At 49.8% G+C, this 12,328-nt stretch overlaps 1 protein-coding gene across 2 annotated transcripts in view; it reads right to left on the bottom strand.

Annotated features, from left to right (window-relative positions):
* Positions 1-11,560, bottom strand: part of MYRIP (myosin VIIA and Rab interacting protein) — an 86,680-nt gene extending 75,120 nt beyond the window's left edge. For both annotated transcript variants that reach the window (XM_081824749.1, XM_081824744.1), the window contains exons 1-4: positions 8,762-11,560; positions 4,938-5,035; positions 4,639-4,719; positions 1,887-2,030 (exon numbers count right to left, since the gene is read on the bottom strand). In XM_081824749.1, the coding sequence (XP_081680875.1) occupies positions 1,887-2,030; positions 4,639-4,719; positions 4,938-5,035; positions 8,762-8,909 (471 nt within the window). In that variant the 5' untranslated portion in view covers positions 8,910-11,560. The remainder of the gene's footprint in view (positions 1-1,886; positions 2,031-4,638; positions 4,720-4,937; positions 5,036-8,761) is intronic.
* Between the last annotated feature and the right edge of the window lie 768 nt (positions 11,561-12,328).

Here is a 12,328-nt window from a genome sequence, read left to right as displayed (position 1 = left end):
TGCCCAGCGTTGAGCTGGCCCATCGCCAGAGCATACGTGGCCGCTGACAATGGGGGGCTCATGATATTGGCTGCTCAAAAGGGCAAACTGTGCCAGGGACCCAGATGGATGCTGGATTTCTCTTTATGCCTAGATTCAGGCTGCTTTATTTGCGGCAGCTCCCATGAGTACAAGCCTGAGTGGAGAAAGACAAAGCATTCACGTCTCCCTGACTGATAATGTTGATGAAAATATGCTGTTTACATATTGCAAATCACAGCGTAGGGAGAACGCACAAGGAGAGGCCAGGAGGGGACTTCTTTGATCAAACATCAAAGTTAAGGATGAAGGTATTAGTAATAGGAGCCAGCAGATAATCTTGTCCCCTCTGTAAAGTGCCAGGCCCTATGATCTGGGTGGTTAAAGTGTTATTTGAGGGGTGTATCAATGGCCTTTCTGGGCTTTTCTCAAACTACAGCCTCAAGGATCTCTCCCACCCTCTCCTACATAGGCAGATTCAAGCCCAGGGAAGGTGGACATAGCTTGCAAAGCACTGTATACCAGAGATTCCAACGATGCCTACAGTGGGAGACGGACTTCCATTAGGCCTTATTCTATATCAAAATCTAGAAATAAATCATATTCTGCCATTTGCTTCAGGATAAGTAAGAAATGCATCCGTTCTCTCTCCATTGATGTTGAAGCCAAAGTGATAATTGGGGTGTGCAGGAGGCAGGCATTTGGCAAAACAGATTTTCTGGTGAGAAAAGGAAACCCTGAGAGGGCTTGTTTTAGCAAAGCGAATGGGAATCCCGTGTGACCCTGACCTGCGCCCCTGGCGTGCCTGCGTCCCAGGTGGACTAGGGTCTCTCCAGCCCCCCGAGGGGCTGAGTGGGAGGTGCCCCTGGGAAGCATCACAGCTGCTTATTTTAAGCTGCTCTCGGCCAGTGCTTGACAAAGGGGTGTGCAGGAAGCACCTTGCTGTCCTCCTGTGGAAAGGGGGGGTCCGCTGCTGCTGTGCCCACTGTTCGGACTTGTTCTAGAGCACACTGTCCCACGTCTCCGGTGACACACAGAGTGTCTCCAGCCTTGATGACGTGGCAGGAATACCGTTTCTAGGTTGAACCATAAGCATGACAAGAAGCCCCCCTGAACATCTGGTGGGAAAACAGGCATTTCCTATCCAAGAGCTTCCCCATGACACAGGAGACAGGAGCAGAGCGGAGGAAATGCTCAGAGCCAGGAGACCTGGGTTCTGGTCCTGCCCCACCCCTCAACTTAGTTCCAGTGGCTCAGGCTAGGGCGGCCTCAGTTTACTGCTCTGTAAAATGCGGAGAATGCAGGATGCCCTCACGTGGATCTAACGAAATAATATGTGTGAACTCCCTGTGCACAGAAAGTCTACACAGAGAAGTATTGGTCATATGCCGAGCCTGGGGGGAATCGCACCTCCTAGAGCCCCCCAGATCTGGCTCTTTCGGAAAATGCTTCCGAAGGACTCCCTGGAAACAGGGCGACACCGTGGATGCAGCCTGCGCTCTCAGCGGCAGGAATGGGTTCGTGAAATCTCTGAATGACAAGCTATTTGAAGGTCACGGGTTTCTCCCTCCTCTGATTTAAAAATGCCTGTTGACACCTTTATTTTTCCTAAATGGGTCTCGGCCTCCATATCCTCAGAAGCCTGTCTGTGTTTACTCCCCTGGTCCCCTCTGGCCCCTCACACACACACTTACCCTGTGTCTCACCCCGCCCCCCTTCAGGTACCTTTACCCTGTCGGCTGGACACACGAGTCAACTACAGATGGTCGAGAGTGGTGACCCCACGTCTGCAGGGCACTGGCTCTGACCTGCGCCTGGGCAGGACACCTGTGCGGGGTGGGGGAGGGGGGTGCTGCTTGGGGACTCACCCAGAGGGTGGAGGGAGCTAGGGGGCCTCCTGGGGGCGCTGTGGTCCCCTGGTCAGCTGCCTCCGCACCGCAGCTCTGGGGCTGTGACCACTCAGGCTCTTCTTCCATTTGCTGCTCGCCTTTGCTCTTCTGTTTCCTTATGATCTGGGGAGGGGGAAAAAGGGGGCAGGTTACTGGTCAGGCCTTCAGGTGCCATGTGGAGTAACCGGGACGATCTCTGGGATGTTTTTTAGCCGCATAAGAGCTTAGTTTCAATAGCATACCAGCCTTTTCCAGATCTGCCTTAGGGCAAAACAGCACAACTGTAGCCCTCCACATTCTACAGCACTTTACAGTTTATAAATAATCCTTTTATGATGCCAGCAACTTCTATTCAGTAAATGCCGACCACATGCCAGACTGTTGTAGGCACTGTATACGCTGGACCTCATTTAATCCTCAAAATAATCCTAAGAGCTATGGGCTATAACTCTCCTCATTTTACAGGTGAGGAAACTGGCTCAGAGAGGTTATCCGTGAAGGCTGCACAGCTCGTAAAGAGTGGAGCTGCATCTCGAACCCACAGTCTCTGGCGGTAAACCCTGGTGTTAGGAAGCATTGGCAGGGTCTGGGAAGGGGGCAGGTGCAAAGGAGCCATGAGCTGATAGCTCATCTGTACCACTTGCTATGTTGGGCGCAGTCATATGGAGAGAAGGGATCTATCCGTACGGCGGTGTCTGGGCTCCCAGCTTCCTACAGGCAGCTGAGAAAACCGCTGAGCCACCAGTCTGGGTGTATTCTTCAATGTCTCTGTCGCCCAGACAGGGTGAGAGAGCGGGAGGCCGGGAGCAGGGAGAGAGAGGAACTGAGGTGCCATGCCCTGGGGCGGACTGGGGCCTGACCAAGATATACTCCACCTCCATGGTGGGGACCTGGCCACCGGTGCCCACTGGGCTCTGGGATTGCTGGGGACTAGTCACATCCCGTGCCAGGCAGCTGCACGGGTAGGTGTCCGAGCCCCGACGGTGTGTGTTGGACAAATGGGGACAGATGACGTGTTTGCTTGGTTCCTAGGTCTCCGGCTTAAAAGCAGCTGAATCTGGACTGAATATACTTTGAACTGTGGGTTGGATGAGACATTTGGGGGCTCTCTGGGGGATAAGTGGGGATCTTCTGTATGCGCCCTGAGGAAGGCACATGGATTTTGTGACCAAAAGGGAAGACTGAACTTGTTCATTGCTCCCTGCGTGCAGTCCTTTGTCATGTGACTCCGCATCCATCCCAGGGTGGGGACGGTAAGTATAAGCCCATGGCAGTGGGCTGACTGGGTGCCTTGGTCTGGTCAGTGACTCGTGAGGAGGGAGTGGGTAACCAAAGAGGTCAGGGCTAAACCTGGGACTTAGCCCACAAGGCTGTTTGCTCTTGTTCTCCGGTGCTCCCATCCTGGCTCTGAGCAGCTGCTGTGCTTCCCTCGGGGCCCCAGCATGAGCACACAGCATGGACTCGAGCCCAGCCCCCCGCCTGAGCCAGGAGCACAGATGCATGAGCCAGAAAGAAACCGAGGTCTCATAAAACATATATTTGGTCTTTGGCCCTGGTTCCTGGCACAGAGCTTCAAAACTTTGGGAGTGTCTTTGTTATGCTAATGACCTGACTCAAAGCTGGGCACTCTCAGCTCCCCCCTTCCACCTCTGGGGTTGGGGAGGGACTGCATGCACCTGGCTGGGGCAGACACCAATGCGCTGGGAGGGCCGTGGGCTGAGGGAGAGGGCACGGAGTTCTGCACGCCCCCTCCCCGGGCCTTGTCACCTGTGTATCTCTTCATCTGGCTATTCATTTGTATCCTTTATGATAAACCTGTCATTAGCAGTGTAGCACTTGGATGAGTTTTGTGAGTTGTTCTAGCACATTATCCCACCTGAGGGTGGTCATGGGAATCCCTGGATGGACAGCAGTGCAGTAACTTGGGGATACCTGACACTTGTCACTGGTATCTGCAGTGGGGGCACTCTGGTGGGGATCTTTTTTTTGTTTGTTTTTAAAGATTTTATTTATTTATTCATGAGAGAGAGAGGCAGAGGGAGAAGCAGGCTCCCAAGGAGCAGGGAGCCCGATGCGGGACTCGATCCCAGGACCCCGGGATCATGACCTGCGCCGAAGGCAGACGCTTAACGATCTGAGCCACCCAGGTGCCCTCTGGTGGGGCTCTTAACGTGTGAGGTCTGTGCTCACTCCGTGTAGATAGTGTCAGAACTGAACTGTAGGACACCCAGGTGGTGTCAGAGACTTGCCTGTGGCACACAGAAATCACCCTTGCTCGCAGCCAGAGAGTTCTTCTTGACAGTAATGAACGGATATACCATGTAAGGGACAGCTTAGGGCATGGAGGTGGCAGGGGGTGACTGCCAGGGCAGCAAGAGACTATTTGAGACGTGTGAGAAGAAGACGCACGTATGCACACACGTGCAAACACGCACAAGCGGGAAGGCCAGGAAACAGGAAGACGGTGAGTAACCTGCTCAGTGCTGAGTTCCTGGCTCCCTACCTGCCCACTCAATCCCTAAAGGCAACCACATTGGATCCTTCCACACAGATTTTGCAGTGCATTGCAATCCCTCTGCAGTGGCCCCCAGAGCACAAAAGGGAAAAGTGACGAGGCACAGAAATGGTGCCCAAGACAACAACGGGGCCCACAGTTGCTCCTCAGCTGGCCCAAGGCCCTGACTCGGGCCGGGGTGGTGAACAGCATCGCGGGATGCCCGGGCCCACCTACCTTCTGCAGGATAGTTGTGGCCAGTTCCTCGGTCAGCTCCTCCTTGTGGTCCCGCAGATAGCTGGCCTCGTTCTGCTTGTCCTGCGGAGGGAGGGAAGAGAATGGCCGCATGCTATGGGTGGGTCGGGGGACTTGGCGATCACTTTCTTGGGAGTCCTGACTACAGATGCAGGGAGAGGGTGGGCCCTGCTCTAGACCAGGACAGCCACCAGGAGGCTGGTCTTCCGACGATCTGTACTGTCTTCTGGTGGCCAGGACCTTGACCCACACCTTCCCCCAGCGAGCACAAGGGGTCATACCAGACTGTCCCCATAGGCTTCGGCTTTGGAAATTGCCTCCTCAATGGCCTCTTCAGCCACCCGCAGGGCAACAGCCAATGTGTCCATCATGCTGTGTCCTAGACAGGAAACAGAACACAGACCACTTTCTGAAAGGGAAAGACAAGTAAAACAACTGTTCCGCTTTAGTTCTTCTGTGTAAGTCTTGCAAGGGCTGGGGCTAAGTTCCCAGTGCTCACCATGGTGCACCAGCCCTGGCCCTTCTCCCCTGCCTCACTGTCTCCTCCTCACCCCCAACCCCAGGCACAAGAAATTGTGATTCTTTGAGAGCCACCATCTCTCTCTTCATGGCTCCTGTATCTTGGCCTTCTTTCCTCTCGTCCCTGCTCTGTAACTGAGCTGGTTCCTGGGGCCCCCAAGGCTTGGCCCGAGAGTTCTTTCTCTGAAAATCCTCCTCCGATCCCTCCCGTCCCCACCTTGGCTGGATGTCCATCCAAGGCTCTGGGGTTGCTTCCCACGGAGCCAGAAAGACTGCCTCCCAGCCAGGTCATCCTCAGAGAGCACGACTGGATCACACGCAGTCCCTCCTGACATGCAGAGTGGCTTATAGATAACTGCACTTCTAGAAGGGCTTCATATAAAGAAATAACGGCTCTTCATCTGCTTTCTCAGATGAAAGTTATGTGTTATTTTGTGCATTTCAGGTATCACTGTGAAGATAGGGATGAAAATTATCCAATGTTCTAAGGGCACTGGACTGTACACATGGTTTCATGCAAATATAAAACCCAGGGAAGCAATGTTTAGACTCTAAGCCGATACTATTAATAACAGCAACACTGGCCAACCTCACTGAGCTCGACTACCTGCTACCAGGCTGAGCATCACGTGCATGGCCACAGTTCATCCGGACCAGTCCACTAAGTGGGTTCCATCTGACAGACAAGAGAACTGAAGCACAGAGAGATCAAATAACTTGGCCGAGGTAACTCAGTGCGACAGGAGGAGAGATGAGGTTTGGGTCCAAGGCTCTGTCTGCAAAGCCCTTGATTTTAACCACAAAAGTGAGACAAATACAAGCTCACATGATTTAAAAAAATAATGCTATCGTATTTTTAGCAAGCATATATATATATATTTTTTTTTGCAAATGGCAACAGGTGGGAGGAAACGTCCCCACGTCAAAGGACTTCTGCAGGTGACAAAATTCTTTTTGGAGCCGAGTACTTGGAAGAGTTCTGCTTCCCCAGAAACTCGATCTTTGCTTTTTACTAAAGTAAGAATTTTGATCACTCCTCCCTTCGTTTGCCCCAGAAGCCCGACTCACATCAGGCCCAGGAGCCCAGGACTGCAGGGGTTGCCCGGCTATGTCTCCTTCGCCCAGATTGCCACTCCCCGTTTCCATTTATACTCTCTTACTCAGACATTATTTAACACACGTAAACCTCCTGAAAGCTGCCTCAAATTCTCTGTAGAACGAGACTAGTTGTAAATACATCAATTCACTCACTAATCAATCCCTCAATTAAAAAAAAACTTGATTCAAGCTTCTTAGGTTCCTCAAGACACAACTGTGGACAGAAAGTGGCATCTGGCAAACATAAGAAAATCTCCAAAACCAACCCAGTGAAGCTTGGAGTGATCCAGCAAGTTGACGGGTCCATCACAAGCTGGCTGTGATGATGGTCACGTCAGGGCTCTGCGCACCTCAGGGTGGCCAACTGAACACACAGTTTCCCCAATGTTTCTACAGGTACCGTCTACAGAATTGAGGCTGTCATCACACCAAGTGCTCCCTGGAGATAGACACTGTACCTCCCACGTCTCTTCTTCAATATACCAACCAACATATTTTTCTCACAAGTCCTCGCTAGCTCTGTGAGGCTCCCAGTGACGCCCCGATGGAGAAGCCAAGTCCACGCTCTCCTGTGCTTCCCAGGCTACGGGGTGAGCAGGCACTTATGCTAAGAGGCTTGCAGGAGGGCCTGTGGTGGGGATCGTTCCCCAGTGCCACAGATCCCTGGCCAGGAAGAGCCTGGAGCCATAACCCAGAGGCTCTGGATGCTACATTCATGACTTCTGGATGAGGGTGAAGTGGGGCACTGAAGATGTTTTGGCTGAAAGTGAAGGTTCAGGTTGGTGCCGCAGAGGGAATGACTGGCAGGGGTGTGGAGGAAGGAGAAGAAGGTGAGGCAGAATGACCGAAGCTCAGAGGACCCGCAGACAATGGGATGGTCAGTTTTATGCATCATCCTGGCTGGGCTGTCGTACCCAGTGATTTACTCAAACACGAATCTAGGTGTTGTTATGAAAGTATTTTGTGGATATGGGTAACATCTACGATAGTTGACTTTAAGTAAAGGAGATTGCCCTTGAGGTAATGCAGGAGGGCCTCAAGTACATAGTTGAGAGAAAAGGCCTTACGAGCAAAAACTGAGGTTTCCCAGAAAAGAAAGCCTGTCTCAAGACTGAAACATTGGCTTCTGCCTGAGTCTTCTGCCTGCTGACCTACCCTATAGACTTTGGGCTTGCCAAGCCTCACAATTATGGGAGCCAAGTCCCTAAAATAAAATAAATCTCACACAAATAAATCTTTGCGTGTGTGTGTGTGTGTGTGTGTGTGTGTGTATGTGTGTCCCCTATTGGTTCTGCTTCTCTGGAGAATTCTGGTAGATACGGATGGTCACTGAAGGTAATATCAATACAGGGGAATTGTGGGCAGGAGGCGCTCAGGTGACAGGGGTCAGAATAGAAAGAGAAAGACAGAATTGGAGAAAGAGCTGATAGGAGCTTGGATGACTGGGTCGAAGTAGGGGAGGAGGGAGGCTGAGGGAAAGGGAACTCTTGCCAGGGGACCTAGGTGGCTGAGGAGCTTGATTAGGATGTGCTGAGGTTAGGATCCCTATAGGATCTACAGGGCTTGATGATCAAGTTTTAGAGATCTGAGTCTAGAACTCTGGGCTGAAATCAGTGCTGGGCATTTCAGCTTCAGCAGTGAATGGAGGTGCATGGAGCCCACAGGAGTGTGTCGTACCGTGGGGAGAGTTCTAGGTGGCAAGGATGAAGGAGGATGGGACCTTCTTGCGAAGGCACCCAAAGGAGAGAACAGAGAGCATGCAGAGGGGCTATAGGGCCCCAGGAGCAGGTGACTCAGGAGGCTCTCAAGGTACAGCACTCCACCTGAAATGGTGGAGAAGGTTTTATTTGAAACCAGAAATTTGTTTTGCTTTTAACTTCTACTCTGAGGGGACTATGATATTGGTATAAAGAGGTAGAAGTGAATCAGTACATGATACATTCTTTTTTTTTTTTTTTAGATTTTATTTATTTATTTGACAGAGAGAGAGCTAGCGAGAGCAGGAACACAAGCAGGGGGAGTAGGAGAGGGAGAAGCAGGCTTCCCTCGGAGCAGGGAGCCCCATGCGGAGCTCGATCCCAGGACGCTGGGATCATGACCTGAGCTGAAGGCAGACGCTTAACGACTGAGCCTCCCAGGCGCCCCTGATACATTCTTTATATGAATATTTTAATATGAACTACACAAGTGTATTCATTATCATATTTCAACTCCGGAAGATGGAGTTGGAACTGGAGCTCACCAGGTGATATAAAGTATCCAGGGGTTGGGTAGCGAATGCACTGCTCTCGGCCACACCTTGGCTATAATCACCAATTCTGATGATGGATTCACACGAGAAGCAATAACAAGAAGACCCCTGGAGACTCCCACCCAGTAACAAGTGGTTGTGTCTAGCGGTTACATTGCAACTGGGAGACCCCGAGTTTCTGAAGGTGTTTCTATTCCTCCAACTTCCCACTAGCTGCAAACTTTTAAGCACACTTACCTTCTGACTGTCTATAAAATGTTGAATCACTGCCCGAAATACTTCCTTCATTCTCCAGGTTTGCCTCGAAAAAGTTTCCTCCTAAAGGGAGGGAGGGAGTGAGAGAGAGAATGAGATTATCACAGGTCCCCAGTGAGCACTGGTGCATGGTCACAGCCCTGGCAGACCACCACGACCCACTCTGATGAAGTCAGCTTTGCAGATATTTAGAGAATCACTGGGTTCCACAATAATGTTTCAGCTTTTGATCAGTCACCTTTTTATTCTCACAGTGATTCCTGGTGTAACATTGCTGCCTGCCTCAACTTTCCTCCAATACCTTCTCTGGAGGCAATGGGGAGTCAAAGAGAGAAGAATGGATTGAAGCCAGAGAGATGTAAGGTCGTCTCTTCCTGGACCTGCAAAGTACTAGCTGTGTGACCTGGAGCACGTTACTTAACCTCTCTGACACTTGGCTTCCTTACTAGAAAGAGAGAAAGAACAAGAGCTCGTGATGCTGTGGGTTTGGTCTTTAGTTGCCGTCTATGGCACTGACCCAAACAGTTGCTTTTAGCTATTGATTTAACTGTCACCATTCTCTTCCATAGAATGGAGTCCATGTGAAACAAGCCCAGAGTGAGACAAGGTCAACCCACGGCGTTTGATCTTTTAAGGCCCGTTGCCTCTCCTTTGGTCTTCTTTGAATCGAACGCACAACCCTAATCTTAATTCCAGTCTGGGAAGAGCAGTTGGCTAACCCCTTTTTAAAGCCCTTTTTCAAGTTGGGGATTTTTTTTTTATTATATTTTTTCACGTGTTCATTCATCAAATGAGATCTCTGCAGATGGGGATGATGGATGGTTTTAAAGTCACTGTATTGTATTCCCCGTACCCAAGATAGCACCGAGACAGCAGGTGGCTCAAGGAAAATGTATTGAATTGGATGTTGATGGAAAACACTTTTTGATAGAACCAAGAAAATAAATACGGGTCTATGTGCCTCAGCTCAAAAGGGGGCAAATGCCATCAATGCTATGTCAAACTAAGCAATAGGCCTTCAATACATAAAATACATCCTGTGCTTCCTTGGATGGGCTTCCTTGGATGGGAACCCCAGGGGTAACTGCTGTAGGTATCTGAGGCAGGTTTAGTAGATGGCTACCTTTATGAAATAGGCCATTAGTGTGTAGCCTGTCATGGCAACTCAGTCTGACCGTATACCATTCTCTGTGTTTGTGTTTTTTGACCAGGCTTTCACTTATTCTAGCTCTGTGACCCTGAGCCAGTGGCTTTGTCTTTCTGAGTCTCAGTTTCCTCACTTACTTTTTTTTAAATTTTATTTTATTATGTTATGTTAGTCACCATACATCATTAGTTTTTGATGTGGTGATCCTCACTTATTATATAAGGCTTTAAGAGAAGTCATCTCTGCAGACCCCAAGCTATAGTTCCAAGTGCAAATATTTCCCTTTAGTGTGGCTACATCCAACATTCATTCATCCATCCAGCAAAGAGTCTATGAGCACCTACTAGGTGCCTGGCTCTGGGCTGGGTGTTAGGGTATATTGATGACCAAAGCCAGAAATCCTCACTGCTCTGATTGGGTGCTTCATAGTACAGTGAACGTGTCTAGCAGGGACAGTGAGTAACCAGCCAGTGGGGTGTGGGGAGGTGGGAGAGTGTCTGGGGGCAGAGCAGACAGCTTGCACAGGACAGGCTATGGGGACAGCAGGTGCATCTGAGGACCTAAACGAGAGGCAGTGTGGCTGGGCTTGGAGATCCAGACCACTCAGGTCATGGTGACCATATCATGTTTTGATCTTTATTCCAACAGCTACGTAAAGCCAGTAAAGCTTCTGTGGAGGTGATCTGGTCAGATTTGTGCTTCCAAAAGTGCACTCTGGCTGCTGTGGGGAGAACAGCTCAGTGAGGGGAGTGAGGAAGGGCAGGAAGCAGAAGCCCTGAGCACAGCATGCTCTCTGGAGTGTGCCTGCCACCAACTGGGAGGAGCACCGAGGCAGGGCAGGAAGTGGGGGAATGTGCAGAAATGGTTTAGGAAACACAGAGACTCAGGCATGTTTACCAATCAATAGGAAGGAACCAGTTAAAAGAGAGGCTGGCTCAGCAAGAGGGAAGGGATGTGTGACCTTGAGACCTTCCTGGAAGGTGACAGGATCCAGTGCAGGGGTGCATAGTGTCTGCCCTGTGAAGAACGAGGTGAGGTCCTCTGCAGAGAGAATGGGGGAGGGTGGAGGGGAGTATGAGGAGAGAGAAGATCTGCAAATGTCACTGGGAGACTGAGCTGCCCAGAGGACAAGCTCTGGTTCTGCATGATTTTAAATCTTCTGGGACACCACTTCTCCCTGTTTCTCTTGAAATTCACAGGTGGGAGCTTCAGTGCTATTTGGGAATGGCACAAAGCGGTTGAACTGTTCTGGAAAGCATGACGTGGCAGTCAGATGACATCGTCATGTCTTTCATGAGTTGAAAGAACCTCTGATGTCACAGGGCTCAGCATTTTCAAAACCCATGTTTGTCAGTCAAATCCCAGATGAAAGATGCAATAGACCCTTTCAGGAATCATGTCAAAAATAGATATAGAGTGTTCATGAATAAAAGCAGGGTTTATTTCTCCCATTTTATTTATTTAATACTAAATGAAAGCATATGCTATTTATCCAACTGCCTGGAGATTAAGTATATTAATAATGACCACTTTTATCTTTTTGTGTAGCGCTTCTTTCTAGGGTCACTGTTAAAAATGTCATGCTGAGTCTACTGGATGTACCATGTGAGCACGAGTTACCATTGGACACTTTATTTTTTTTTTTTATTGGCTCTCAGATGGCAGGGTCTTGCTTGTCTTGTCAATCTTAAACCAGATGGGCACATAGTACGTGTTCAATAAATGCTTACTGAATGTTTATTGAAGTAATGAATACAACTTAGATTTACCTGATGGAACTAATGGGTCTCCTTTCAGGCCTCGCCTATCCTGTCACCCGATATGGGGTGCAGGAGGAGTAAGCCTAGCCTGGGAGGGCCAGAAGGACAGATGGCAGTGCAGGGCATGCACACAATGGCTGGCCCAGAAGATTCTGTGAACTCAATGAATTTTCAAAGGACTGAGTATGTTAAGGCAAATTACGCTGGTCCAGGGGGTGAAGATGTTTCATAGGTACAAGGGGTTCTACTTCAAGAGTTCGGGAGCAGAGCACGTGTCTTGCATGCTGTAGATGCTGTGTATTATGTTCTGACAACTAAATTCTGCAAACAAGTACCGTTAGCCGGAGTTGAAGATGGAGCCATCTTATTCAGAATACTACTGCACCAATTATGGTCAGGTACTAGCTGGGGTTCTCCTTCTTGGCTGTGCCTTAAAATAACCCACAGAAATACCTGTACTGGGCCCACCTCCACAGATTCAGAAGTAAGTGGCTGAGCATGGCAGGTGATCCTGGGCACTGGGTTTTTTTTTTAAAGCCCCCTAGATGTTTTGCAACGATGTGGATGGAACTAGAGGGTATTATGCTAAGTGAAATAAGTCAGAGAAAGACAATTATCATATGATCTCTCTTATGTGAAATT

Source organism: Leptonychotes weddellii, chromosome 1 (assembly GCF_054177405.1).
Source record: "Leptonychotes weddellii isolate Sample4059 chromosome 1, ASM5417740v2, whole genome shotgun sequence".
Taxonomy (NCBI): domain Eukaryota; kingdom Metazoa; phylum Chordata; class Mammalia; order Carnivora; family Phocidae; genus Leptonychotes; species Leptonychotes weddellii.
This window is presented reverse-complemented; position numbering and strand designations above follow the sequence as displayed.